The 26,679-nt window shown below is 46.8% G+C and overlaps 1 protein-coding gene across 8 annotated transcripts in view; it reads right to left on the bottom strand.

The window, feature by feature from the left end:
• CACNA1C (calcium voltage-gated channel subunit alpha1 C) overlaps positions 1–26,679 on the bottom strand; it is a 590,813-nt gene that overhangs the window by 17,115 nt on the left and 547,019 nt on the right. For all 8 annotated transcript variants that reach the window (XM_079775042.1, XM_079775041.1, XM_079775040.1 and 5 more), the window contains 8 exons: positions 24,483–24,611; positions 22,578–22,643; positions 21,154–21,245; positions 9,719–9,884; positions 8,999–9,126; positions 8,238–8,334; positions 6,334–6,436; positions 331–432 (listed from right to left, as the gene is read on the bottom strand). In XM_079775042.1, the coding sequence (XP_079631168.1) occupies positions 331–432; positions 6,334–6,436; positions 8,238–8,334; positions 8,999–9,126; positions 9,719–9,884; positions 21,154–21,245; positions 22,578–22,643; positions 24,483–24,611 (883 nt within the window). The remainder of the gene's footprint in view (positions 1–330; positions 433–6,333; positions 6,437–8,237; positions 8,335–8,998; positions 9,127–9,718; positions 9,885–21,153; positions 21,246–22,577; positions 22,644–24,482; positions 24,612–26,679) is intronic.

The raw sequence follows: 26,679 nt of genomic DNA, 5'->3' as shown, positions 1-26,679 counted from the left end.
CACAGAGCTTCCACCAGGAGGCGCTCTCAGGGCCCATTTATGACTAGAGCCATCAGCCCGGGGGTTTAGGGGGAAACCTAAAAGTTTCCTTGAAGTTCTGCCAAACCTCAAGCTTTGAGAGGTCTTGTCTGACTTCATCTGCGAAATGCAGGACTGGACTCGATCTCCAACCCGACTGCCTGTATCTGACTTTGTGGAGGGCGTGGCACCCTCGTCCTTTCTAACCAGGAGGGCCCCACAGGCAGGATCCAGGGAGAGCGGGCTTCCCACGAGCCTAGCAACTCAAGAACCAGGCAAGTGGCGAGCGTGCGGAGAGGGGGAAGCACTTACCACCCGCGGGGGGCACCACTTGGTCCAGCAGCTTCATGCTGGTCCGCTTCCAGATCTTCTTGATTATGGCCCGCAGCTCCTCATTGGCTTGTTCCAGGTTCCCTGAGGGGAGGGACACAGACACAAGGCTGAAATGATCATCCGACCCTTGGAGGCCCCCCCTGGGGTATGCCCTCAGCATCAAGTGCCCTACAGATGGTCCTGATCCCTTGTTTCTCTTTCTCCCCTGTCTTGTGCCCTCTCCAATGCCATTCCTTCTCGCCTGCTACTCAGCCGGCCAGGGCATCCCTTCACCTCACACACTGCTTTTCCTTGTGGGCGGCACTTAGGACTGACAGGCTGCTGGTGCTGGACAGAGCTCAACAGCCATCTGGCGGGAGAGCACAGGGGCTCTTCCCGGGTGGCATTTCTTAGGGCCCCGTGGTTGCCAGGGAGACATGGGTGATTGGAAGAAGAGCAGTCTCCCCAGTGTCAAAGCCCTTTGCTGAGTCTCCTGCGGGGAGCAGGTGGCACAGCCTCAGCGTGGAGGCAGAAATCGGAAGACACTGGATCCTCTGGGTCTCCTTTCTCCACTGGCGAAACAGGCTAACGAGGGGCTTACCCCATGCAGCCTCCAGGATAACAGCCTTATTGCCATATGAGAGGAAAGCTGAAACCTGCAGCCATAAGACAGGATGTAAGATGCCCCCAACCTTCCTCCCACCACCACTGATATATGCACCCCTGCACAATCCCTGGACTGTGACCAGAACAGATTTCACCCTGTGAGTAGGTTATATTACATGGCACATAAGACCCTAAGATGGGGAGGTTATCTAGGTGAGCCTGACCTAATCACATGAGCTCTTGAACACTAGAGAGTTCTCAGATACAGACTTCTAGTATAAAATAAATAAGTCCTGGGAATATAATGTACAGCTTGGTGACTACAGCTAATACTGTATTGCAATTTAAAAGTTGCTGAGAGAATAGATCTTAAAAGTTCTCATCACAAGCCCTGGATGGGTGGCTCAGTTAGTTGGAGCTTCATCCTGTACACCAAAAGGTTGCAGGTTCGATTCTCGGTCAAGGCACATACCCAGGTTGCGGGTTTGGTCTGTACTTGGGGTACATACGGGAGGCAACCAATCAATGTTTCTCTCCCTCTCTCTCTCTCTCTCTCTCTCTCTCTCTCTCTCTCTTTCTCTCTCTAGTCAATGAACATAGCCTCAGGTTAGGATTAAAAAAACAGTTATCATCACAAGAAAAATATTATAACTATACATGGTGATGAATGTTAACTAGCATTATTGGTGATCATTTTACAACATATACAAATATCAAATCACTAAGTTGTATACCTGAAACTATTATAATGTTATATATCAATTGTACCTCAATAAAAAACAAAACAAATAAAAAATAAACGTATGAAGGGGGTCAAAAGGTGGAAGTAGCGAGTTCTCTCCAGCTGGGGGCAGGAGTGAGGGAGATGGTGGCGTGGGCCGGGAAGAAAGCGCACACTGTGTTATGAACTGAACTGAGAGAGGCAGCCTCTGGGGCTGAGTGGTCCCAGCAGGGAGCCAACCCTGCAACTGCAAGAAATGAATCCTGCCAACAACCTGAATGAGCTGGAAGGGGTTTCTTCCCTGGAGCCTCTGGGAGAGGACACATCCTGACCAATATCCTGTGGGCCTTGTAAGGCCCTGAGCACAGAACTCAGCTACCCCATGGCTCCACTCCTGACCTACAAACTGGGAGCCAATACCTGGGTGTTGTTTCAAGACAAGAAGTGTGTGGTAATTGGTTATGCAGCAATAGGAAACCAATACTGGCAGACCTCTATGATATTCCGTTTTAGACCACTGCAATAAAGCGAATGTTGCAATTAAGCCAGTCACAATTTTTTTGGTTTCCCAGTGCATATAAACATTATGTTTATACTATACTGTAGTTTATGGACTGTACAATAGCATTATCTATATATATATAAAAGCCTAAGTGACTGTTATGACCGGATGACTGGATGACCAGCCAGTAGCTATGATGCACACTGACCACCAGGGGGCGGATGCTCAATGCAGGAGCTGCCCCCTGGTGGTCAGTGAGCTCCCACAGCCAACCTCCCTCGGCTGGCCAACCTTCCGTGGTCCCTCCCCCTGGCCGGCCCCCATTGGGACTGGGTGAGACAGCCCTGATCGGCCTGATCGCCAGCCAGGCTGAGGGACCTCACCTGGGCATGGATTTGTGCACCAGGCCTCTGTGTCTATATAAACAATGTAAATACCTTAACAGAAAAATATTGCTAAAAAATGGTAACCATCAGCTGAGCCTTCAGCAAGTCCTAATCCTTTTGCTGGTGGAGGGTCTTGCCCTATCTGCAAAGAGCAATAAAGCGAGGTCTGTGTGCTGAATCGCTTAGTGCTACTCCGCAGGGAGGCAGCACGGGCCAGAGCTGGTCAGGCTGCCTGTGCTGGAATCCACTCTGTGGCCCTGCCAGGAGGCTCCCTTTGAAGGAAGCCCAACCTGGAGCAAGCAGAGGTGGCAAGGAGAGTGGCGGACACCTGAATCCCCTGTGAGAACGTCGATCCAAACAGCACCTGAGCCAAAGGTCAGTCTTGGCATTTTAGCTGTGGAGGGAGTTCTTTGTGGTTATGCTCCCTTCCTGGTAAGGTAGCAAGTGGTTTCTGACATATGCAATGAAAGAGTCCAAATTAATGCAATGCTCAAATATACTTATCTTATGTAGAGGGTTGAATAGTGTTCCCTACAAATTCATGTCCACATGGAACCTTGGCATATGACTTTAGTTGGAAATAGAGTCTTTGCGGATGTGATTAGTTAAGATGAGGTTGTACTCATTAGGTGGGCCCTAAATCCAGTGTGACTGGTGTCCTTATCAGATGCGGAGACGCACAGGGAAGAAGGCCAGGAAAGGACGGATGCAGGGACTGGAGTGAGGCAGCCACCAGGAGCCAGGAGAGAGGCATGGAACAGCTCCCCCTCAGAGCCAGACGGCCCCCCGCTGACACCTTGACTTTGGGCTTCTGGCCCCCTGAACTGTGAGAGGAAACATTTCCGTCCCGTCTGCTACAGTCTGCTACCATAGACTTAGGCGACAAATCCACCTTCCAAAAGAACTTTTAACTTTTTTTCAGGCCTCAGTTTATTCTCACGGTTAGCTGTGTACCTGGGGAACGTCACTAACAGTTGTTACGCAGCATCTAAGTATTTAAACACATCTTCCTTCTGCATCCCTAAGTTTTGTGTGGCTTGGGACTGGTTCTCTGAAGAAGGTGTTCATTTCTGTCCAATTCCTTCCGTGCTCAAAAGTCTGAAGGGTAATGACTGGTGAAGACTTTATCCTCACAAATTGAGATGCTTTCTCACATTGCTTTCTAGTGGCTTCTGAGAACTTGCCTTTGTCTTCTAGACTTAAGAGATGAACACTTTGGGGGAGGGTTTGTCTCTGATAAAGGTTTGCCCCTGAGCTGGCACTGTGGGCTCTTTGGTAGCTATTCCTTTGTGTGTTTTTTTTTTCTCCAAATTTCATGTTATTATGGTAAGAACACTTAACATGAGATCTACCCACCAGACAGAATTTTAAGCATACAAGACAGTGCTGCGAGCCACAGGGACAATGCTATGCAATAGATAAATGTCCTCGTGTTTCAAGTTTCCTTTAATTGCTGACTGCAGTTCCCATGTGGCTGGCTTCTCCCGCCCCCGAGCGCTCATTTCCTGGAGCGCGGCCACGCGTCCTGGGTATTTTGGAGCAGCCTTTGGCACTGTCAGCAGCGGCTGGTATTCTTTAGCTGGGGCTTGGTTTGCGCTGACAGCGTATATTCAACAGTGAGGACTCTGGCCTCCGTGCTATTCGGTCCTCCAAGGAATGAAAATGTATTCCCTCAAGCTGTAAGTACTGCGCAGTATTCCTTCTCACAGTCATTACATCTCCTCCCTTAGGGAAGGAAACCTCTCCTCCTGGACGTAATTGTAATAGTCATTGTCAAAATGTGGAAAGTAACAGAAGTAAAGGAAGAAGGTAAAAGTCACTGCTCATTCTCCGACTCAGGGATAAACACTGTTAACATAATAAACGCCCTTCCAGTTTTTCTCCTTGCTGTATACACACAGCGCATTAAACGTGTGCTCAGTTGTCCCATTGTGAAGAACAGGCCTACTTACATCCATTTCAGATTGAGCTATTGCACTGGCTACCGAGAGTATATTCGTTGTTTCTTTTTAGCTCAGCAGCAGAACTTGAACCATTTGTAATTTTTTTAAAGGTTAGCTCATTATTTTGACACGTACTTTGATGGCCCGTTTTTGATTTCTTTCATTTAGGATGTTTCTATTACTTTCTGGGAGGCTTTAACCAAGAGAAGGCACCTCTCTGGGATACTCACTGAAGTGACTCCCCTCATACCAGCTCATTGCCCCTCCTATTTGACAATGAAGAAGCTTAAGCGGAGAGAGAACACACAACTTATCACAGATGTGATCTGAGCCAGGTCTCCCTCTCCCTGCCCAGCTCCTTCTGTTGCACCCAAGACGCGTGCCCGGCAGCCCGCACCTCTCATACCGAAGCATGAGAAGGGAAAGAAGACGCATTGCTTCTCTCTGTGCTCTCTTTGTTCCCTGTTTGAGGGTTTCAAACTTCACTTCCTGTCCGAACCCTAACGTGGCGGGTGGAACGTGCAGATTCCCGAGCCTGCTCTGAGCCTCAGGTTTGGAGATCTGGGCGGGTGTGCGGGACTCAGTATTTTAAACAAACTCCAGTAGTTGAATCTGAGGCAGGTGGTCTTTTGATTACTCTCTGAGAAACACTATATAATAGGCTAGAAGGTCTTACAGCAAATACGACTCTTAGGTACATTTCATATAGCCTTTTCCGCAGAGTGGTTCAGGAAAACGTATCAATTACACAGACAGCCGATGATTGCAGCTGAAGCGGCTGCAGCCCACAGGGTGCTTTTGTGCAAGCTAGAAGAAGGTGTCCCCCCATGTGGACACGGGCCCAGGGAGCATGGCCTGCCTAGTGGAGCACAGGTGAGATCTGAACCCCTCCCAGGTAGCTGGCTGAGCCCTAGTGCCGCTGTGTGTGATGACTTCGACCACAGTCACCGTTTGCCACTATGACCCCTTCCCCACACAGGGCTTGCTTTTTCTTTTTTTAACCCTCACCTAAGGATATGATTTTATTATTTTTTAGATATTTTTAGAGGGGGAGGTAAGAAGACGGCGGGGCCGGGGGTGGGGGGTGGGGAGATTGATGTGAGAAACATAATCAGTTGCCTCCCACACACGCCCCAACTGGGGATTGAACATACAACCTAGGTATGTGCCCTGATTGATTCCTTTTTTAAAAAAAATATATTTTTTTATTGATTTCAGAGAGAGGAAGAGAGAGAGAGAAAGAGATAGAAACATCACTAATGAGAGAGAATCACCAATCGGCTGCCTCCCGCATGCCCCACACTGGGGATTGAGCTCGCAACCTGGGCATGTGCCCCGACCAGGAATCAAACTGTGACCTTCTGGTTCATGGGTTGATTCTCAACCACTGAGCCATGCCGGCCAGGCCCTGGTTGATTCTTGTATGTGCCCTGACCGGGGATCGAACCCGCAATCTTCACATATCAAGACAACTCTCTAACCAGCTGAGCTACCCAGCCAGGGCCCACACAGATCTTTTTAACTTAGAAAGAATGTTGAACATTTGAGAGGCCCATTTACAGCCAATTCAACTTCGTTTAGGTGAGGCTTGGTCTTGCTTCAGGTAACACTCATCTTTTTCTGCTTTCTGAACTCTACCCTATGACTTCAAGATGGAAAGCTAGAGTTCAAAATAAATAGGCCATTCAAGAGGCAAAGGAAACAGGAGGAGGCCCCGTTTATAACCCCGCGGTGGAGTTATTGCTGAGCCACAGCTCCACGCAGGACGGGAAGGGCCTGGGCCTCTCCGGCTGGTGTGCTAGGTCTTCTGGGTGGCTCTTCCAGTGCCCTGTGGGTGATTCTTACCTTCTGTTTTGATCCTCAGGGCTGTCCGGACCAGGGCAAATAGGGTGGCATTGAACATGACCGTCCCATCACTGTTCAGAGGCATATTCATGGAGACCAGACGCTGGAGGGGAAGGGGAGGCAGAGCTGGTGATTACAGCAAACGGTCCTCAAAGGACCCACAGAACCACCAGGGCAGGAGAACGCTGGGAGGGAGCCTCTAAACATGTGTGCGTGTGTCTGGAGTGGGCGGGCGTGTAGAAGCAGCAGCCACTGAAATGCATTCAAAACCTGTTCTGGGAGAATCTTGGCTCTGCCACAGCTACCCTCGCCCAGCTGCACAGAGTGAGGGAGGGATGGAAGTTGTCCCTATTAGACCCTTGCTTCCAACCCCTTCCCCATTCAAATGTTGCTCACGCATATGGGTGTGCTCTCGCCTGGCAACAGAGAACAGCTGTGCGCAGGCATTTGCTGGGGCCACTTGCCAGCCCACATTCATCTAACGCCCTGATAAGAGAGACAACAACGGGGGATGCTTGCAGGAGAGGCACTTGTCCTTTTTCTGTTTTGAAAATCTACCTCTACATCAGGCTGGGTCAGAGGCTTGCTGACACTGGACGGGGTTGGGTTGCCCGCTCCCCTCCTTCCCCACCCCCAACACTGCTGCCTGGCACTGTGCTCAGCGTGGGGCCCTCAGCATAGGCCAGGTCATTGAGAGAAAAGGCACCATGAAATTCATTCTGGCATCTGCTCTCAGGAAGTGGCCAAGGACATTATTCGTTAGATCACATGGTGTCCTCCTGTCAATCGTAGAGCCGAGAAGGGTTATGATTACTCTGAGTGATGTCTCCAGCCGTCTCTGGGCAGTGCCAGCTCCACCGCAGCCCGGGCAGGCCCACCTGGAGGCCCCGATTCATCGCCACTCTTGTTTTCACTGTGCTTACCTGACATTTAATATGTGCTCTTTGTTTATCACATCTTTTACACCCTTGGAAATCTTCTAAAATCTTTTTTTTTTTTTTTTAATGAAGTGGAGGTACAAGTGAGGAAAAACTGAGTAAAACAGAGCACAAGTAGAAGGTTCTATATTCTGTCAATTCTCCATTTTCCATGAGTGGATTACCCACAGAGCTGAATTTTTCTACTTGTGTTTCTTCCTCTGTACAGTTCTCTGACGTCACTTCCCTCCCCCCCTGCAACCTCTATTCAATCTGTCACTATTCCAACATGGAATCCAGAAGGGTGAGCATGAGAATTAAAGAAAGAGGGGAGAGAGTGGAAACCAGGCTCTTCAGCAAGTGCTGGGCTACATGGCTGGGATTACAGTGAGGCAAGAGGGGGCACAAGATAGAAAGCTAGTGAATTAAGGGAGCGCTCACTCTCAGGGTCTTGCAAGGGCCACATAGACAAGAGTCGGGTCTAACAGAACCTAGGATGTCTGTCCTCAACTTCATGGACTCACTTAGAAATCTGATAAGCACGATGGATTCTCTCCCTGGGACTATTTGTGAGTGTTTCAGTGACTTCGTATACAATTTTAGGGCTTCGTGGATCCCTGAAGCTGACACATGGACCTTCTATTGGCCCTGTGATCCCAGGAGAGCACCCTAATCCACCCGTCCTAGACGGAAGTCTGTGAGGTTGCCTCAGTGGCACAGCGGGCTCTGAACAAGGGCCTTTACTCAGGACTGGTCACAGGGCTCACCGGGACATGAGGCATTCACTTCGCTTTTCCTTTATAGAGGCTTTGAACTTATTGCTGGAAGGAACCTTAAAATATAACCTGGCTCAGGCTCATTTCTTTAGGCACAAAAAATACCGTCTTCACTTCCTTAAAGTGTTGGCCTGACCAAGGTTACAAGACAAACAGGCATCTTTCTCTCATATTTTCTCTCTTTTTCCCATGAACCCAGGTTGTCTCTTACTTTGCAAGCCACACGGTGAGGGCACAGCTTCCCAAAACCCAGTGGGGGCTGAATCCGCCGGAGCAGGGTCACCACATCCAGGTGTTTGATACGACCCCTAGAAGAGGAAGAAGAGGAGGGAAAGGTACGTCAGGAGCCATGGTCTCAGCCAGCGGGCCGGGACTCATGTTCCTGAGAGGTGGGGGCCCACCTACAGGAGGGACTCTCCACAGCTGGAGCTCTTTTGGTCAAACTCAGTGCAGAGCTGCAGAATTGCATGGTAAAACTCCAAAACCAATGTATATATGTTTAGATTTTAGTGAGCCATCAGTGGTGTATGTTCAAAATGAAAGGGTTTAGCAGTGCAATGAAATTCTCAACGTGTACTTGCTGCTTCAGTCAACTAACCAACTGGCCAAAAGGTACTTGTTGAGTGTCAACCAAACGTGGTTGATTGACAAGGGTATCCTTGGACTTGAGGCAGGAAAGGAGTTGAGATGTACCTGGTCCTATTCATCCTAACTTGAGTATCTACCAGTTATTCCAAACACTAGGAACTTCTGTCTTTCCATTCAACTGCAAATTGCAGATATGTTCATGACTTAATCAAAGTGCCTGGCTTCCTACTGCTGGCCATTGACCCTTGACCCTGGGGTCTGGCACAATTCAGTGTTTCCAGTGGACCCACCCCACGCTAACCCATCTTGACCCTCTTCTATAGGTATGGTTGTGCAATCCTCCCTCTTGGCTTTGGGAATCAGAATTTCCGCCTGGGAACTTACTTGGCTTCAGGGTCATACTCTGCCCAGATTCTTTTAAATTCGTCCAAATGGTGGGGACCAAGGATTGACCAGTCCCTTGTCAGGTAGTCAAAGTTGTCCATGATGACAGCTACAAAGAGGTTGATAATCTGCAGAGAACAGAGAGTATGATGAGCTGCCTAAGAGGACCTTCTTACACACTTGCCACTTGAATCCACTTTGCCAGCACGGCAGAAGCTGACATTTCTAAAGACCAGCCATGTGTCACCGTTTACACCACCAGTCCCTGAAACTTGGGCCTCTTGGATATGATCATAACACAGCTCCCCGCAGAATTGTGTGCGCTGAACCCACATGTGGGCTGGACAGCTTCCCTCCTAGGCTGCTGGGCAGGGCTGCCAAGGAGAGAGGGCAACTTTATCTACCACCTTTCCCCCATTCTCCAATCAAAGGCTCAAAAATGTCTAAGTTGCTTCTTGGCCTCCACAGGCATCTCCTCTGTCCTCTGGGACAATGCCGCCATGACAAGAGCCAAGAAGGGACAAGAGAGTGCTGGCGGCGGTCACTCTGGCTCCGGCTTTCTGTCCTTGTCTCAGTGGTTGGACATTCCTACTAACTCAGTCTTTCCGCGGCAGCTCTTCTGCTGGGGTCGCCCTCGCCATGAGCTGCAGAGATGGCAGGCTCAAGCTGCCCGACCTGCTCGCTCATTCACTGTGGCTATTTAGTCCAACTTCAGCTTACCAGGAAGGCACAGAGCATGTAGAAGCTGATGAAGTAGAAGACGGCGAAGCTGCTGCCACAGGGCGCCTCCCCTTCCGTGCTGTTGTGGGGCTCAGACTCCGGGGCGCACTTCTTCCCTGGCATGCAGGCCAGCATGATGTCCTGCCATGCCTCCCCAGTGGCACACCTGGGGCAGAGAGGCGAGAGAACCCAACACCCATGGATTCAAGCCCACATCTCTGGCCCCTTCCCCAGCCCCTTGCAACATAGTATTATCACTTTAGTCACCAGGTGTCACATCAGATCCTCAGACCTCACTCACCTTAAAATTGAAAGTTTGTACCCTTTTACCAACTTCTTCCTATTTCTCTCCTGGAAACCACTTTTGCATTCCCTGTTTCTATGTGTTTAGATTTTTCAATTCTATTAGTGAATTTTAAAAAAATGTTGTTCATGTGATGGGTATAAAATATTTCACTGCTGTTTTAATTTGGTTTTAAAATGATTAATGTGTTGAGATTTTTATTTCATCTTCTGTCAACTTGCATGTTCATATTCTTGTCTCATGGGCTATTTGTCTTATTTGTAGGGTTCTTTCTATATTTTTTCATATTAATCTTTTTCAGTTATATGCATCACAAGACCTTCTTCCAGTCTGTGGCCTTCTTCTTGTCTTTAGCTTTATTTCTGGTATGTTTTGATGAATCTAAGTTTTAAATTTCAATGTGGCCAAATTTATAATTTTTTTCTGATTTTTTATTTTTAATTTATAATAATTTTATAAAGTTTTCCTCTGTGTTTTTTTTTGCATCTTGTTTAAAATATTCTTCTATATTCTGGGTCATAAAAAATTCTCTTCTGTTCTAAAGGTTGTAAAATTTTGTTTTTCATATAACCCATGAATCTGAAATATATTTTTGTGCTACATCTGAGGTAGAAATATGCTTTCTCTTTTTCTGTATAGATAACCAATTTTATTCATACAATTTATTAAATAGTCCATCTTCATCTACTGATTTGAAAAATCTTTTCTGATGTAACTGTTTTTCCATGCATGTGTGGGTCTCACACTAGCCATTTCATTCTATTCCTAGTAGACCACATGGTCTTAACCACTATGAATTTACAGTTAAGTCCTGCTGTCTCAGAGAGTGACTCCAACTTGTTGTTCTTGAAAACTGTCTTGGCTATTCATTTTCCTTTTCTATTCCATGGACATGGTAGGATCAGCTTATCAAGTTCCATGAATAATCCTGTTGAGCATTTTACTGAAATTGTATTACAATATAGATTAAGTTGGGGAATTTGACATCTTTGTGATATTGTCTCCTAGCCATGAATATGACACATGTCACCATTTATTTAGGTCCTATTTCATGCTTTGTAATAACATTTTATAATTTCCCCAAAAACATCTTTGTTAGGCTATTTCTAGGTATCTTATTTAAAATAAACAAAGTATTCTATTATAATAAATGGTATATTTAAAAAGTTATATTTTCTGTTTGCAGTTAATGTAGAGGAAATAGAGTAAAACCTCAATATGGTCGATTAATTCAAGTGAGGGGGGGCCTGTTAAAGCTGAAAGTCTTTTATATAATAAAGTAGGTTTTCCAAATGTGTATGTTAAAAAGTTGACAAATTAGTTTACCTGGTTTTATTTATGTAGACATATTTGTGTCATTAAAATTCAGTCTGTATGAAAAAGCTTCATTTCAAAGAAATGTTTTCTATATGTATTACTGCAATTTTAAATATATACTGAGTAGGTCCAGTAAATGCATGCATTCACCAATCACTGAGAGAGGAAACAAATGCGCACGGCTGGGTGGGGCTTAGCACAGGTCTGGACATCTGTTGGCACCACTTAAAAGGGCTACAGAAAGTCATGGAACTCCCGTTTGACGCAGTGACCCCACTTCTAGGAACATATCCTAAGAAATCAGATGCTTCTGTGTCTCTGAATCTATTTTTATTCATCAGTTTATGTTGTTCATTAGATTCCACATATGAGTGAGATCATGTGATACTTATCTCTCTCTGACTGGCTTATTTCGCTTAGTATAATACTCTCCAGATCCATCCATGCTGTTGCAAATGGTAAGAGTTCTTTTTTTTTTCAGCTGCCTAGTATTCCATTGTGTAGATGTACCACAGTTTTTTATCCACGCATCTGCTGATGGGCACTTAGTTTCCAAATCTTAGCTATTGTAAATTGCGCTGCTATGAACATAGGGGTGCATATATTTCTTATAGAAAAGCATCCACTTTATTTAGATTTTCAAATATATTGACATAAATTTGTAATAATATTATCTTATTGGGATTGTCAGATTGAATTAATAAAAAAAATGTTCCTACTATGTGTTGTCTATAGGAGACACTTTAGATTCAAAGATACAAGCAGGTTGAAAGTAAAAGAATGGGTAAAAAATCCCTCAAGTTAGAGGCAAATATGTCAGACTGGATTAAAATATAGGCTGCTTAGAAGAGATATATATCTAAAATGTAAGAATATAGCAAGGTTTATGTTCAAGTGTGGAAAAAGTATACCATATAAACACTAAAAACAAATAAACGAAAAGCTGGTATAGATGTATTAATATCACACAAAGTAGAATTTATAATAAAATTATTAGTAGGCATACATATTTTATAAGGTTAAAAGGCTCAAATTGCCCGGGTCAGTGTTGCTGAGTGGTTAAAGCGTCGGCCTGTGCACCAAAGGGTTGCGAGTTTGCTCCCCGCCCCTTGTTGGGGTGTGTGCTGGAGGCAACCAGTCAATATGTCCCTCTCACATCGATGTTTCTCTCTCTCTTTCTCTCTCACTCCCTTATACTCTCTCTGAAGAGCCATGGAAGAAATATCCTCAGGTGAGGATTAACAACAAAAGGCTCAAATCACCAAAAAGATATACAAATTTCAAATTGTAAAACAAAAGTTGTTTCTTTGAAAACATTTAATACTAATGCTAATAAACCCCTGGCAATACTGATTAAATGCTGAAAGAGAAAGAGGGAGAATGAGAGCATATAAATAGGGATGAAAAAAAGGACAACACCACTATAGACACTAAAAGATAAAAGGATATTATTTATGAATAACTGTACATCAATAACTTTGAAATTTTAAATGCAATAAAAAAATTCTTAGAAAAATACAATTTATAAAAACTGACTCCAGAAGTAAAAGAAAATTTGAATGGGTTTTGATTGTTAAAATCATTAAATCCATCATTAAAAACCTCCTCAAGAAGAAAATACCAGGCCCAGATCACCACATTGTTAAATTCTACAAAATACTTAAGGAAGAAATAAAACCAGTGTTAAAACTCATTACAAAACTACATTAATTAACACAATGTGATATAGGTGTAGGACTTACACCAACAAATCAATGCAAAAGGAAAAGACCCAGGCCTATATAGACACTTGATATGTGGACGGTTGGACTGCAGACAGCTGAAGAAAGGATGGTATTTTCAAATGACTGGCCTTCGGTCAACCAGATATCCACATCCATATGGACAAAAATATTAAATTTGATCTTTATCTTATGCCATACATAATAATCACTTCCAAGTGGACTGCAGATCCAAATGTAAATAAAAAACAAAAAAAACTTGTGGCACATACTAGAGAAAAATATCTTCATTAACTTGGGAGTATGAAATTTAAACAAGACACAAGATAAAAAGATTGATTAAACTGCTCTAATAAAATTACGAATTTCTGTTCATCAGCGACACCATTGAGAGGAAACAGGAAAGCCATACAGCGAGAAAAATATTTACAGCACATATAACGCACACAGGGCTCACCGTCAAACTACAATTAACTTTTGCTAAAAGAAAATGGAAAAAGAGACTACACAGGCACTTCATAAAACAAAAATTTATAAAAAGATGCTAAACTTCTTTAGGCATTAGAAAAATACAAATTGAAACTACAATGAGAAACAACTACAAACTCCTCAGATTAGCTAGCAAACTGAAAATAGCAGTTTTCATAAGAAAGCAAAGCAGGGAATGCTCATATATTGCAACCACTTAGTAAACCACTTTGGACACCTATTTGGCAGTATTTACTAAATAATACATGTAACGCCCATGGCCCCCAAGTTCTACTCTTTCTAATAGAAATTAGTATACTAGGAGTATGAATAAGAATATTCATTAAATAAAAACACAAGCTAAGTGAACATCAACAGTAGGCTGAATTAATAAACTGAAGCACATCCAATCAGTAAGTTACATGCAATGCCAATGAACTAACGACTGATACAGTAAAAAACATGCTTGAGCGTGGCCAGTGTGGCTCAATGGTTGAGCATCGACCTATGAACCAGGAAGTCACGGTTCCATTCCAGATCAGGGCACATGTCTGGGTGTGGGATTGATCCCAATAGAGGGCATGCAGGAGGCAGTGAATCAATGATTCTCACGCAGTACTGATGTTTCTATCTCTCTTTCCCTCTCCCTTCCTCTCTGAAATCAATAATAATAATATGTATTTAAAAATAATGTTTGAATCTCTCCAAAATTGTACTGAACAAAATAAGGCAACATAAAAAAATACATTGTCTCCTTTCATCTCTATAAGCAAAGAGTAGTAGCTACTTTTGGGGAGGAGGAAGGGAAAAATGATTAGGCGGAGATGTTTAAGGGGCTGGTAATGTTCTATTGCTTAACTTAGATGAAGGCTACATAGATGGTTGCTTTGGAAAAATTCATTGAGAAGCATATTTCCTTTTTAAGCACTTTTCTATATATGCTATACTGCACAATAGAAAATAGTCAGAAAAAATAATGTTCTCTTATCATTCTAAAAATCACTTCCACATCTGTAATTATGTTGCTTTCTTATTCCTGATGTTGTTGTGTATTTTTTAAAAATTGGGTTTGAGGGAGCATTTGACCTTGCTCCCCAGCACATGTCATCAGCCTGGCTCAAATAAACCTATTAAACATCTCTTAGACGTTTCTTATGTCAGTATTTACTTGGCAAGATTCCAAAGAAGCCCACCCAGGACCACCCTGCAGACCTGGGCTCAGTGTTAGGTACAAGAAAGGGCCCATTATGCCCCACCAGCTCCCTACTTTGCATTGGGTGAACCTGGGTGAGTCTCTCGCAAAACCCCAGGCCTCCTTGCTTTAAGTAGCAGGCCACGACTTTATCTGAGCTGTTCTTAGAAAATTCTTGAGGTAGATAAGGGTTGAGATAATCCAGGGAAAGGAAAAAAATGGGCTGCTGCTTTTAATTGGATTGTTTACTGAGAGTGCACAAAATCGTTGGTGGTTAAATGAGAGACTGGACTCTGAAAGAGAAAGGACACCTGCTTCCCCAACCTGAATAGTCAATGGGGGGATGATAGTAGTTCAGATCCCCGAACCCAGAGTGGCAGAGATGGGTGCTGGGAGTTGTCCCGTGCAATAATGCAGCCAATCCTGGAGAAGATGGCAGGACCATGGGGAGAAGCATAGGGCACCCTGGAATGGGTTCACCCCAAATGAGGAGCCCAAGAGAGGGGCCCAGGCCTTGGAAAGTGCCATGGCTCTAGCAGCATCCAGGAAGCCCTCAGAGGCCCTGGATCAGGTACTGTTAGGTGACTAACAATCTTTGTTGCCTGACGAAAAATTTCCTGTAAGGCATAATGCAGTCCTAGAGGGATATCCATGCACTGGCTCATCTGGATATCCCTCTAGGACTGCATTATCTGGAGATGTGCACATAAGCGCTGGTTTTCCCTAGAAGTTTGTTCAGATTCTACAGATCTCAAAATTAACATGGCAACAGGCCCCACAACAGTCAGCTTCCCATTCATAACTAAGATAGCCATCATGAGGATTCTTTGATACTTCTAAATTAATCTTTTGCATGCACAATTAGAAAAAGCCGACTATAAAATTAGGCAGAATGCATGGAAAACATACATATTGGTCTCTTGAAGCTTCAAAAAGAGGATTTATGTAAATGGATCAACCTATGATATCATTTAGGTATCAACCTAGTTTCTTTTGTAAAAAAAATATTGTGGAATTCCAGGCAAGCTTTGAGGGGGTTGCCAGAGACACACAGGGAGAAACTCAGCTGTGTTGTTTAAGGTGAGGGCTGTCTTCCTGCATGGCTGACAGGCACTACCTTTCCTGTGTTAAGCCCTCCCTCCGTATGGCCAAATCTAAATCTGCTGCAGCCCAATGGATTTACTAGCTCCACCCTGATGACTCCAAGACTCCACCCCACTGCAAAGTTCCACAGGCCCCAGGCTGGTGGCTACTGGCCTCGGTGTACCCTGAGACTTTTGCTGAGTGGCCTCAAAGTGGTGCCAACTTTGAATCTGTATTAACATGGTGAACACCACTCGCCCTTACCTGGTGACTCCCTGAGAACATGCCTCATGCAATTTGTGTACCACCAGTGGCTCTTTCAGTGGCTGAACCTAATGGGGGTAGCCAGAAGGTGACAGTGGGTCTCAGGGTGCCTTCAGCCTTTTGCTGACCTGCCCCAGACCTGGCACTAGTCCTTACTAGGGAAAATTCCTCTTCATGGGGCCAATCCCCACATAGTAGCTCATACACTCTGCTTGTGGCCAATCTGTACACTAAGCCACCCTGAGGGTCAACCCCACCCATTTACATGCTATTAAGGCTCAACCAGACAGGAGGGCACACATAACCCACACAAAGAACACTCTTGGAGCACCCGACTTAGGGGATTCAGAAGACTGTGCCACTAGGCCCCAAAGGAAACAATGACATAAGGCCAACATACCAACACTGGGACACATAGTAGACCTAACTTATACATAGAAACAAACACAGAGAGGCAGCTAAAATGGGAAGACAAAGAAACGTATCTCAAATGAAGGAACAGGAGATAGCCCCAGGGGGAAAAAAACTAAATAAAATGGAGGCAAGCAAACTACCAGATACAGACTTCAAAATAGTGATTATAAGGATGCTAAAGAAAACTTAGCGAGAACTTCAACAGCGTTAAAAAACACACACAGAAATCATGGAAAAGAACCAGTGAGAAATAAAGAATATAGTAACTGGAATAAAGAATACACTAGAAGTAGTCAAAAGCAGATGAGGAATCAACGTGGTGTATGGAAGTCTCCCACTGTGTGTGTGTTCATTTTCTCTTTATGGTTCACTGAGAGGATCCAATCAGTGATTTGGAAGACCAGATAGCAAAAAACACCCAATAAGAGCAGCAAAAAGAAAAAAGAATAAAAAAATAAGAATAGTTTAAGGGACCTCTGGGACAACATCAAGTATAACATCTGTATCATGGGGGTACTAGAGGGAAAAGAGAGACAGCAAGGAATTAAGAAACTATTTGAAGATATAATGGCTAAAAACTCTCCTATCCTGTTGAAGAAAAAAGGCACACAAGTCCAGGTTGTGCAGAGAGTCCCAAACAAGATTAACCCCAAAATGCCCATATTAAGACACATCATAATTAAAATAAGAAAAGTTAAAGACAAAGAGAGAATTTTAAAAGCATCAAGAGAAAAACAGTTACCTAGAAGAAAGCTTCCATAAAACTTTAAGTTGATTTCTTAATAGAAACTTTTCAAGCCAGAAGGGAACAGTATGAAATATTCAAAGTGATGAAAAACAAGGGCCTACAACCAAGACTACTCTACTCAGCAAAGCTATCATTTAAAATTGAAGGAGAAATAAAGATCTTCCCAGACAAGAAAAGCTAAAGATCTTCCAATAGCCAAGATATGGAAGCAACCCAAGTGCCCATCAATAGATGATTAGATAAAGATGTGGTCCATATATACAATGGAATAATACTTGGCCATAATTAAGAATGAAATCTTACCATTTTGACAGTATGGATGGACCTACTACTATAAGTAAAATAAGTCAGACAGAAAATGACAAATATCATATGATTTCACTTACATGCCAAATCTAAAATAAACAAACAAACAAAATAGAAACAGACTCATAGATACAGACTGAGGGTTGCCAAATTGGAGGAATGTTGGGGGCTATGTCAAAAAGGTGAAGGTAGTAAGAAGTAAAAATTGGTAGTTACAAAATAGTCAAGAGGATGTAAAGTACAGCATAGGGAATGTAGTCAATAATCCTATATAATAAAAGCCTAATATGCTAAGTGTCCAGTCGACTGGTCGGCGTTCAACCAATCAAAGTGTAATATGCTAATATGCTAATGATATGCTAAGGTCACTCAACCGCTCGCTATGACACTCACTGACCACCAGGGGGCAGATGCCCTGACCAGTTGGTTAGCTTGCTGCTGGAGTCCGGCCAATAGGGACTGAGCGAGATGGGCTGGACATGCACTGAAGCCCTCCCATGGTTCCTCCCCAGCTGGCCAACCTCCTACATCTATCCCCAGCCACGATAATGCACCGGTGGGGTCCCTCAGCCTGGCCTGTGCCCTCTCGCAATCTAGGAACCCCTCAGGGGATGTCAGAGAGTGGGTTTCGGCCTGATCCCACAAGGGGAGCACACTCAGCCAGAAGCCAGGCTCACGGCTGGCGAGTGCAGCGGTGGTGATGGGAGCCTCTCCTGCCTCCACAGCAGCACTAAGGATGTCCGACTGCTGGCTTAGGCCTGCTTCCCCCAGGGCTCCCGGACTGTGAGAGGGCACAGGCTGGGCTGAGGGACCCCTCTGAGTGCACAAACTTCGTGCACTGGGCCTCTAGAATTATAATAACTATGTATGGTGCCAGGTGAGTGCTTGAAATATTGGGAGGATCACTTTATAAATTATATAATTTGATTGTATAACCACTCTAGTGTACACCTAAAACGAACATGAAATAATGTTGAATTAAGCTGTAATTGAGAAGTAAATAAAAAAGAAAGCACGTAATCTTGTTAACAATCCTGTAATCCAATTCCTTCCCTGCTTTTCCCTACCTCTATGTAATCTTCTCTAAATTCCTTCTTTAGTTTAAAGTGAATAAAAGAAGCTGGAAAACTTGGGAGCATTAGAGATCCTGCTCCTTGGCATCTGTCATCAGTTTGGCTCAAATAAACTCTTGAAAAATTCTCAAAAAATTTGGATTTGATGAAAGTTTGTCTATTTATTGCTTTTTTCAAAGATTCAGTTTTAAGGTTTATTAATATATTTTAAAGATGTTTTATTAATTTCTGCTTTTATTTTAATAAATGCATTCTTTCATCTTTTGGGGTAATATGGCTGTTCTTTTTCCATCTGTTAGTTGAATTATTATGAACTTAAAAAAATTAATCTTGGCTCCAAATTTTCCTTTTGCATTGATTAGTACAGCTCATAAATTTAAGATATTATTCTCTCTCTCATTTCTAAGTAGTTTGTAGCTTCAGCTCTGAGTTATTTAGAACACAATTAAGTGAATAGATTTTGGAGGGACTACTAATTTTATGGTTACTTTCTAATTTTTGCTGTATTGAAGTAAGAGAAATTTTAGAATTTATTGAAATTTTCTTTGTGACTTACATCTTGGCTAATTTTTGTGAATGTTTCTGGGTGCTTAAAAATACAGTTTTTTGTTTTGTTTTTGCTATTTATTGAGTACAGTACAGAGTTCTTCGATTAAGTTTGTTAATTATGTTATTTAGATGTTCTGTTTGGTCTGTTAGTTTCTATGTGCTGTATGAAAGTCTCCCACTGTGTGTGTGTTCATTTTCTCTTTATGGTTCTATCAGTGTCTGATATATTTCCAAATACATTGTTACATGCAAGTGGTTTTATGATTATTACATATTCTTGATGGATTATATCTTTTATCAATATTGAATATCCTTCTTTCACCTGGAATTTTATTTCTTCTGGTATTGCTATTACTACATCTACATTTTTGGTAAGCATGGTCTGTTATTCTTTTTCTATTCCTTTATTTTTATTCTCTTTAGGTCATTTTATTTTACTCTACTGATTATAAACAGGCTAGAGCTAAACTTCTTAAAGCCAACATTAGAGTATCTATCTCTTAATAAAGAAATTTAATTTTTCATGATTATTAATTTTTGTTCTTATTCCAACCATCTTAATTTATGTTCTAGTTTTTCCTTCCTTCCTTCCTTCCTTCCTTCCTTCCTTCCTTCCTTCCTTCCTTCCTTCCTTCCTTCCTTCCTTCCTTCCCCTTCCTCCCTCCCTCCCTCCCTACCTCCCTCCCTTCCTCCCTCCCTCCCTCCCTCCCTCCCTTCCTCCCTCCCTCCCTCCCTCCCTCCCTTCCTCCCTTCCCTTCTTTGCATCTCTGTCCTGTTGCTGAGTTGCAATAGTTTATGTGTGTGCATCTATTTTTCCCTCTAGTGGTTTAGAATGTACATAGTACATTTCTTTTTTTCTTTGCAACTGAATCCTATCTGCTTTCTTCCACTTAGGAAATTCTCAATATTTCTGGTTCACCGATAGCGCCCTTTCAAGTTTGCTTTTCTTCTTCCTAGTACTGTTATGGTTTATTCTTTTAAAAATATATCTGTCATCAAGGACTTGAGGAGAGGAGGGGAGATAGACCCATGTTCTTGCTCTGTCATGTGTCTAGTTCTCCTATTTAAATGTGGCATAGGCTTAAGTGTTGTTAAATTGCAGTCAACAGTGGCCCTTGTGTTCTCATAGCCACAGTCTGAGGGAGGTGGTGATGTCAGACTGATATTTAAGGGCTCTGTCATTTGATTTAAGACATTTAAGCTATAATGATACTTAGGCGTGGGTATGAAGAAAGGATGCTAGAATATGGTGAAGGCGGGCTATCTGACAGAGAGAATCCCTGGATGCTCTGGAAAGGAACGCCAGGGGATGGTAAGGGCCATGACTAGAAATCATCTGGCCCAGGACAGGGTTAACAGTTCTCACCTCCCAGCCCTGGACTAGGTGGGGTCCCAGGAAAGGGATGAGAACCAAGGGGGCTGACAGGGTGGCTAGGAGCCAGAGGAGGAGGAGAAGTAGGCTGCAAGTGGCAGGGACTCGCTCACTCACGGGCAGGCGTGAGAACCCTGCCCTCCCCAGATACACCCGAGGGTGGCTTTCCAAGAAGTAAAGGTGCGTGGCTGGCCTCACCCAGGAGGAACCAAGCACATGGACATACCCACCCAGCACAGCAATGGCACCAACACTGGCACCTGTATTTGTTTTATGAGGAAACTGAGGCTCAGAGAAGTTAGTTCTTACTCAGGGTCATAGAGCAAGTGTGTTGCAGGCTTGGCTTTGAGCCTGTTCAGCTTCCAAACCAGGGTGCTTTCAGTATTTGACTTTTGACCCCCTACTGTTTTCAGCTGGTTACCAGCAGCTGTGCCCTGTCCATGGGCTGCCTGACGGGAGGTTGTAAATAACAATGAAAGGACTGCTTCCCTGTCTGTGGAGGGAGACCCAGCACCAGTTCTCTCCCTGCCCACTCTCCTGGAGAGAGTCCCCTCTCGTTCTACATCCAGACTACAGGGCTGCATCATGCTGCTGTTTCTGTGTGCACGGTCCTCAGAGACCCACCTGAAGAGGAGCAGCACAGCTTGGGGGAAGGTCTGAAAGTTGTTGTTCCGGTTGATCTCTGTAGTGTCATTCAAGGCAATTTTCCCAAACACCTAAAAGGGGAGGCGAAAGGGATTTGGTGAAGCATGGACCAGGAGGACCCTAGTTCCCACCCATCACTCAAAGGTCCCTTCAGGGTCAGAGCTGACCCTGGGACAGGCTGGCCTATAAACTGAGCAGAGTCCCCTCATGCAACCTGGCTGGGCCTCAAGGGGGCAGGCACCTGCTTCCCTGTGCAGTTCCCACACTGGACAGGTAAGAAGAGTGCCCATGGGCCCTCAGGAGAGGCCCGGTGGCCCGGTGGGTGCTGAGGCTGAGAGCAGGCTCCCTGGTTTTCAGGGGGGAGGGAACTGAATATTCTTAAGAATATTTTCTCTTAAAAAACTTTATTGAGGAATAATTAACAAATAGGATCATTACCAACATCAAGACAATTACCATGCATCATCTCACAGTTTTTTGGTGTAAGAACGCTTACGATCTGTCAGCAATTTCAAGGCTACAATACTGTATTACTATTAACTATCGTCACCATTAGATCCTCAGAACTTATTAATTTCTTTGCCATTTCAGCTCCATATGCCCAAGCACACTTCCAAATTTCATTCTTGGACTCTGGAACAAGCAATCTGGGGCTTCGACAAATTTAATGCATCCCTGAAATCAGAGGCCTCCTCACGCCATCCCCCAAACTTTTAAAGCGATTCTTATCTTAGAAACTGCCACCCTTGATCAATGGCAAGATAGCTCTTTTCATCTCAAAGGTTTTGGCCTATGAACCTCAGGGTCTTTCTGCAATAAGCAAGCAGGAGAATCGTGCTCAAGGGGCTGCTGAGGAAAAGCTCCTGGCCAGGGTGCAGTGTGGGCTGGGTGTTCTTCTGGAACCCTGCGGCGTGGCTGGAGAACTCGGGTTTGGGGCAGGAGAAAGTGCAGTGGCACCTGTGGGGAGCCTGGAAACTGCTGTGCGTTTGATGGGGAGAGCCTGCCTCTCTCCCTCCCTCTCCTGAGTGACGCTGGTTGGGGATAGTTCTCAGGCCCATCAGACCTGGACAAAGGGAGGGATGGTGTCTGACACACCTTCCCGTGGTTTCCTGAGAAGGGCCCATATCTCTTGAGCCCACTGCATAATTTGGAAGTGTTTTTCTGAGAGCAGAACCCAGGCCTGGGAAAATGGGGAGAGAAACTCTCTGAACTGTGTATTCCACCCCTGGCCATTCACCCTGCTACCTATAGGATACCATTTGCGGGGAGTTCCAATTCCTGTGACATTTTGGGCCTCAGAAGGTGAGAGAGGAGGGAGCGGGGTGGGCAGGAGCAGGGGGGGGGGGAGGTGAGAAGGCAGAGGGCGTCAGGAAGTGTGGGCTGGGAAACCAGGGAGCCCCTACCTGCATCCCGATCACGGCGTAGATGAAGAACAGCATCACGATCAGAAGGGCCACGTAGGGCAGGGCCTGGGAGGAAGCAAAAGACTCCGTGAGGCGGTGAAGACGGCTGGCTGGCTGGACCCCTTCCCGGGGCACTGCACCTGCCATCAGCAGCTGCCTGGCTTGGGGGGCATTTCCAAGAGCCCCATCGTTCTGGGCACCTGGGAGAAGGCCTGAGTGATGGCACTGGCCCTTCATTTTACTTGGTTTTAATCACCCGAGAAGCAGTACGGTATTGAGAAAAGCAGGTTGCAGAATAAAGAAAACAGTGTTATATTACTTAGTAAAAACAATAAAAAATGAGCAAAATGTCCTCTGAGTGGATATATATCTTTGTTCAGCAAGGAGAGAGTCTCGGAGGACACACCCCAAGGCTCCCTGGGAGGCGCAGGTGGAGGCAGCTCACGCCCTTTCTTTGTATAACTTGGTTGTTCCACTCGTTGTAATAAAAACATTTACTAAGGACAACTTAACTAAAAGAAATAGGAGGGGCCCCAATCCTATTTCGGCCACTTTCCAGCTAGGAGAACTTGGGCTTATTACTTAACCGCTCTGAGCTCCGTTTCCTCATCTGAAAAACGAGAAGAGCAACGATGGCTTCGCAGGCCTTTTGTAGAGTTTAAGTGAGGTAAGGCGTACAGAATGCTTCGTGCATTGCCTTGCACTTGGGTTCCACACATTTTATTCACTCAAGGTATTCTCTGCCCAGATAACTGATTTTCCAGAGCCCTTGCCACTTCTGGGGAGGCCCCTGGGGAAATGCCGGCCAGGTGCCCGCGCACCACTAGATGGCACTGCGAGACCGTGTGGACGCTGTGTGTCATCAGCGCTCCAGCTTCACAGGCCCGTGCCACTCCTCACAGGCCGGTGCCTCTTCCCAGCCCAGGAACATGGGAGGCCTACATGGTCAGCCACGGCTGTGGGTCTCCAAAGGTGCCCCCTGAACAGCGTCAGCCCAGTCTGCTCCCAGAAGAAGGCCCAGCTTCCCAGGGACTAAGAGTGGCTCAGGGTGGGTGGGGGTGGTAGGGAGGGCCCTGCTCCTCCGGAGGCGGGCAGTCAGCCTGGGCGGGCTATGAGTGCAGCCGGGCTGGAGCCCTCCCTGTGGCCCGTCTTGGGCGGGGATGCTGACCCAGGGCAGGAGGCTCTCTGTGGGGGTGTGTATGCCTTTGGGGTGGGGTTCCCAAGCAAGACGGTGCCTGATGGCAGCGCCCCACCTGCCAGGGATTCAGTGACCTGACAGGGCTTTGCTTAACCTAATATAAGCCTCTCAGAGATGGCCAGAGGCAATCGTTATTCTGCTTTTACAGATGGAAAATGATGGCTGAGCCAAGAGAACTGATTCTATGTTGGGCAACCCTGTGCTCGTTTGAGGGGCCATCTCTCCTCGAGAGCAGTGACCCCGGGGTCCTGGAGAGTCTGGCCAAGTCCCTAAGTAAGTAGGAACAGCAGTCACTGCTGCAATGACAGAACTGGGACGGTCTTGGGGGCCATGGCTTTCAAATTTGTTCCACCGCCAAGTCCCTTTGTCTAATCAATTCTTGCAGAAAAATACCTAAGTGAGAGAAGAAAGCAGAGCCATTCAGCCCCCCTCAGCTTCCAGCCTTCCCCACCTGACTTTAGGGAAATCTGGGGACCCAGAGCCTGCTTTTGAGAACCACAACCCGAGTCCCAAGGACTCATTTCAGACAGGAGCAGCAGTGAGCAGCAGAGCGAGCCCCGTCTTGAACCCTGGATGCTGCTTGTTCCTTGACTGTCTCCTCCCGCTCAGGGAGCCCGTGGAAGCTGGGGTGGGGGAGCCCCGCGCAGCCCTGCAGCCCAGGAGAAGCGGAGGTCTCCTTCCGCCAGTGCTCAGGCGGAGGTGGCTACCTGGAAGGACTTGATGAAGGTCCACAGCAGCGTCCGGATGCCCTCCCCACGGCTCAGCAGCTTGACCAGGCGCATGACCCGGAAAAGGCGGAAGAAGGTGATGGAGATGCGGGAGTTCTCCTCTGCATTCTGGAATCCATTGGCAACAGGAGGTGGTAGTTAACACAGCAACACAGAGGGGTGGGGCAAGAGCGGGGTGGGCCCTGCTCCAGCAACACGGCCCTGGGCTGGGCTGGACCAGCGCAGGGCGGGGTTGGCTGCACCAGTTCTCTCCCCGGCCACAGCGGGGAGGCAGCGCCCACCTTTTCCAGGTGGACAGCCCAACCCTGAGGTCTCTGCGGAGCCACGCTGTGCCCAGGCCCTGCGCCCGCGTCCTTTTTCCTGTTCTCCCGCTTCACTTTCTTTCCTAGCCCTTGAGCGCCTGGGTGGGGCGACAGGAGAGTCCCTGAGGAACGTCCATGTGCCCTGTAGTCTAGGCGGGGAGCCAGCCGCGGGGCGCCCGGCCTCGGCCACGTGCTGAGAAAGCAGCGGCCTCCCTCCCGCTGGCGTGGCTGCGGGGCCTGCATCCCGAGCGGGATGGGTTTGCCAGGCGGCCGGTGGGGGGACGACTGCACTGGGGCCGGCGGGCAGGCAGTGGGCTGCCCCCTGAAAGAGCTTGCTCACGGCTCCCCAGGACTCCAGCACTTCTGTTGTGTCAACTCCCACTGCTCACAGCCCCTGTCCCACCTGGCTTGGGTGCTGCTTAGTGCTGGGCAAGTGTCTGGTTTACAGCCCTTGCCTTTTCTGGGACTCTAAATCTGCCCCCCCCCCCCATCTCCTCCTCTCTGCCCTGGGCCTCTAGGAGGCACCCCCGCTCCAGGGGAGGTGGGGAAGGCAGTTGGAATGAGAGGACCAAGGGGTCCCGCTCAGGGTAGATCATCTCCTCAGGCGTCCTGGAGGGTGAGGGCGAGGGCGAGGGGCAGGGGAATGGAGCAGGCACAGCCGCTGACGTGGGAATAGGGCGCTGCCTTGCTGGGGCCGCTGGCCGAGGGCTCACTCAGCATCTTGGACCTGGAGGGTCCCAGGGCTTGGGCACAGGATCCTGGCAGGGCTCAGGGGGGCAGGAAAGACTTCCCTGTCACCGTCTGCCTCCAGACCCAAGGCGAACATGGACTGACCCCCTGGCCCCTCCTCCTGCCACACACACGGGCCGAAGAGCTGGGGTGGTGACCAGGCAGCCACTTGCCTGCTCCCAGAGCCAGTGCAGCTCCCCCAGCCCCGTGGGCACCGGGAGAGAATGGACCCGGGGCTTCCTGTTACTGTTCCCATCGCTGCCGCCCTCTGGGTCCTCGCTGGGACCCCGTGTTGCCTCCCGGCTTCTCCGTCCACATCTCTGGCTTGGTGCTTAATCATTTTCAGGTGGGAGCCTCTCTGGCCCTCTCCACCCCCACATCCCACCAGCATGGTCACCCTGCTCCCCCAGCCCTGCGGCCTGTCCCGCTGACGTGGCTGCTGGCTCCAGGGGCCAGAGTGGGAGGCCCCCGGGGAGGCGGAGAACCCCAAGACAGCCTTTGCTGCTCCTGGGAGGGCTGCAGAGAAACCAGCAGGAAGTCCCTCTGGTGTTTGGACTCTCCAGACAGGGGAAGAGTCACAGCATTCCTTCTACATCCAAGCCAGAGCCCTCCCCAGTCCTGGGCGCTTGTTCCCCGCAGGCAGGGCAGGCTGTGGGGCGGGGAGCCCGCTCCTGCCGCAGGAGCTGGAGAAGGAAGGGCAGGCAGCGTCCTCCACTTGACCCACACTCTGCCCTGCGTGGATTCTGAAGTCTTTGATGCCCTTAGTCTCTGCATTTCTATCACCTGTGTATCTACTTGAAATTCTATTTTCTTTCCTTAAAAGAAGATCGTGTGCCCCAGAGGAGTATGCAGCAGAGGCTCGGGGCTTATAACAGCTGTCAGTTCGACCAGGTCGGGGAAGGCGGACGGAAGAAAGAACACGCTGAAGCGGGGAACTTCAGCTGTGAGTGTCAGAGCCTGAGATGTTGTGCCACAGGGGCATCTGGGTCTGACGAGTGAAAAAATAAAACCCACGCCTGCAGGGTGGGGTCCAGCCTGGGACCAGGAGCCTCCGGCTGCTGCAGCTTCCTAACGCTCTAGAGGGGAATAAACATCCACGTGGACATGGCAACTTCTTCTAATACATCAAAGGACCATGCAGTGAA

The sequence above is a fragment of the Cnephaeus nilssonii genome (genome assembly GCF_951640355.1).
Source record: "Cnephaeus nilssonii genome assembly, chromosome: 6".
Lineage (NCBI taxonomy): Eukaryota > Metazoa > Chordata > Mammalia > Chiroptera > Vespertilionidae > Cnephaeus > Cnephaeus nilssonii.
Note: the sequence above shows the minus strand (reverse complement) of the source record. Positions and strands in the feature narration are given on the sequence as shown.